Source organism: Bison bison, unplaced genomic scaffold, assembly GCF_000754665.1.
Source record: "Bison bison bison isolate TAMUID 2011002044 unplaced genomic scaffold, Bison_UMD1.0 scf7180017864249, whole genome shotgun sequence".
Lineage (NCBI taxonomy): Eukaryota > Metazoa > Chordata > Mammalia > Artiodactyla > Bovidae > Bison > Bison bison.
The window spans coordinates 2,185,970-2,187,286 of record NW_011494821.1 but is presented as its reverse complement, the minus strand read 5'-3'; the positions used below and the strand labels follow the sequence as shown (position 1 = coordinate 2,187,286).

At 62.9% G+C, this 1,317-nt stretch overlaps 1 protein-coding gene across 1 annotated transcript in view; it reads left to right on the top strand.

The window, feature by feature from the left end:
• Nucleotides 1-1,317, top strand: part of SPNS2 (spinster homolog 2 (Drosophila)) — a 40,648-nt gene that overhangs the window by 35,217 nt on the left and 4,114 nt on the right. Inside the window, exon 11 of the mRNA XM_010847515.1 lies at nt 216-281. Within this exon, the coding sequence (XP_010845817.1) occupies nt 216-281 (66 nt within the window). The remainder of the gene's footprint in view (nt 1-215; nt 282-1,317) is intronic.

The window sequence follows — 1,317 nt, the reverse complement described above, 5'->3', positions numbered from 1 at the left end:
GGACCAGGGCTCTGGGTGCCCTTCGGGGCTGTGGCCCTGGCTGGAAGCCTGTAGATTATCCACAGATTTCTCAGGAGCCTGACTGCCAGGAGTTGGGGTAGGGGAGGCTTGTGGGGGGCTCCCTGCCAGCAGCCAGGGTGCAGGGAGCAGCCTGGGACCTATAGTGGGTAGAGCGCCCCCTGATGGTTGTTCTGGTCTTCCCCGCCCCCGGACAGATCTGCATCTTCGTAGGGGAGACGCTGCTGTTTTCTAACTGGGCCATCACCGCGGACATCCTCATGGTGAGGCAGGCCATGGCTGACTGCTCAGGGCAGCTGGGGAGGGCGGGTGAAGGGATGGGAGAGCTGGCAGGACTTGAGAAGGGAGACAGCGGGGATTTTGAGGGGTCTGTATTGGGCCAGTGCCTGGAATCAGAGGGTTGAGCAGGCAGAAGGGAGGGATGTAGGGACTGGGTGCAGAAGGGTAATGTCTGGAGGACTAGGTTTGAGGCCGGGAGGCTGGCAGTGCCAGGCTGGCACCGACGTGGTGCTGTCTGCCAGCGCTCCGCCCCCAGGGTCTGAGCTCCTGTGGACTCTGCCCTCTCTGGCTCAGCCTGGGTCCCAGGCGTGCCTGCCCGATGCCTGTGGCTGGGCTGGGTGGACAGAGGCTGTCTTCACAGGGCCAACAATGGGCTCCAGACCAGCCAGCCAGGGACAAAGGGCTGTCTGAGTGGTGGCAGGGGTTTGTGTCCTTGAGCAGGGACAGGAGCAGTCTAGGAGGGACCTGGAGGGGCCTGTGGCCTTGACTGTGGCAGCAGTCTGGGGGTAGTGGTTTGAGATGGGGTGACATGTGGTCCTGATCTCAGGGATCCTCCAAGTTGGGGCCAGAAGAGGGTTGAGAGGAGGGTAATGTGGGGGACTGACTGGTGGTGGGGAGAGTGTCTGGGAGGTGCTGGGGGTGGGACCCTGGGGGGCAGGGAGGAGTAAGGACTCCTCAGGGGCCACCTTCAGGGCACCTGGGGTTTGCTGTCAGAGTACGGGTCAGCCTAGGAGGTCAGATTCGGCCTGGGTGTCGGGCCCCTGCCATCTCTCCTCCTCCAGGAAGCCTTCCTTGCCTCACCTGAGCTTCCCTGCAAATCTGCTTCACCCAGGGTTGTCTCTCCTGACTAACCCCTGACCAGCCCGTGGCTAGAAGGGTGGGAGGTCTGACTCAGCTCTGCGCCTCAGCATGGTGCCAGGCATGGGTGGCAGGGGTGGGGCGGGTCACTGCACACGTGGGAGTGACGGTCAGAGTGAGACTGAATCAAGTGTCCTTGGCGGTAGGCAGGACCCCTGCTCT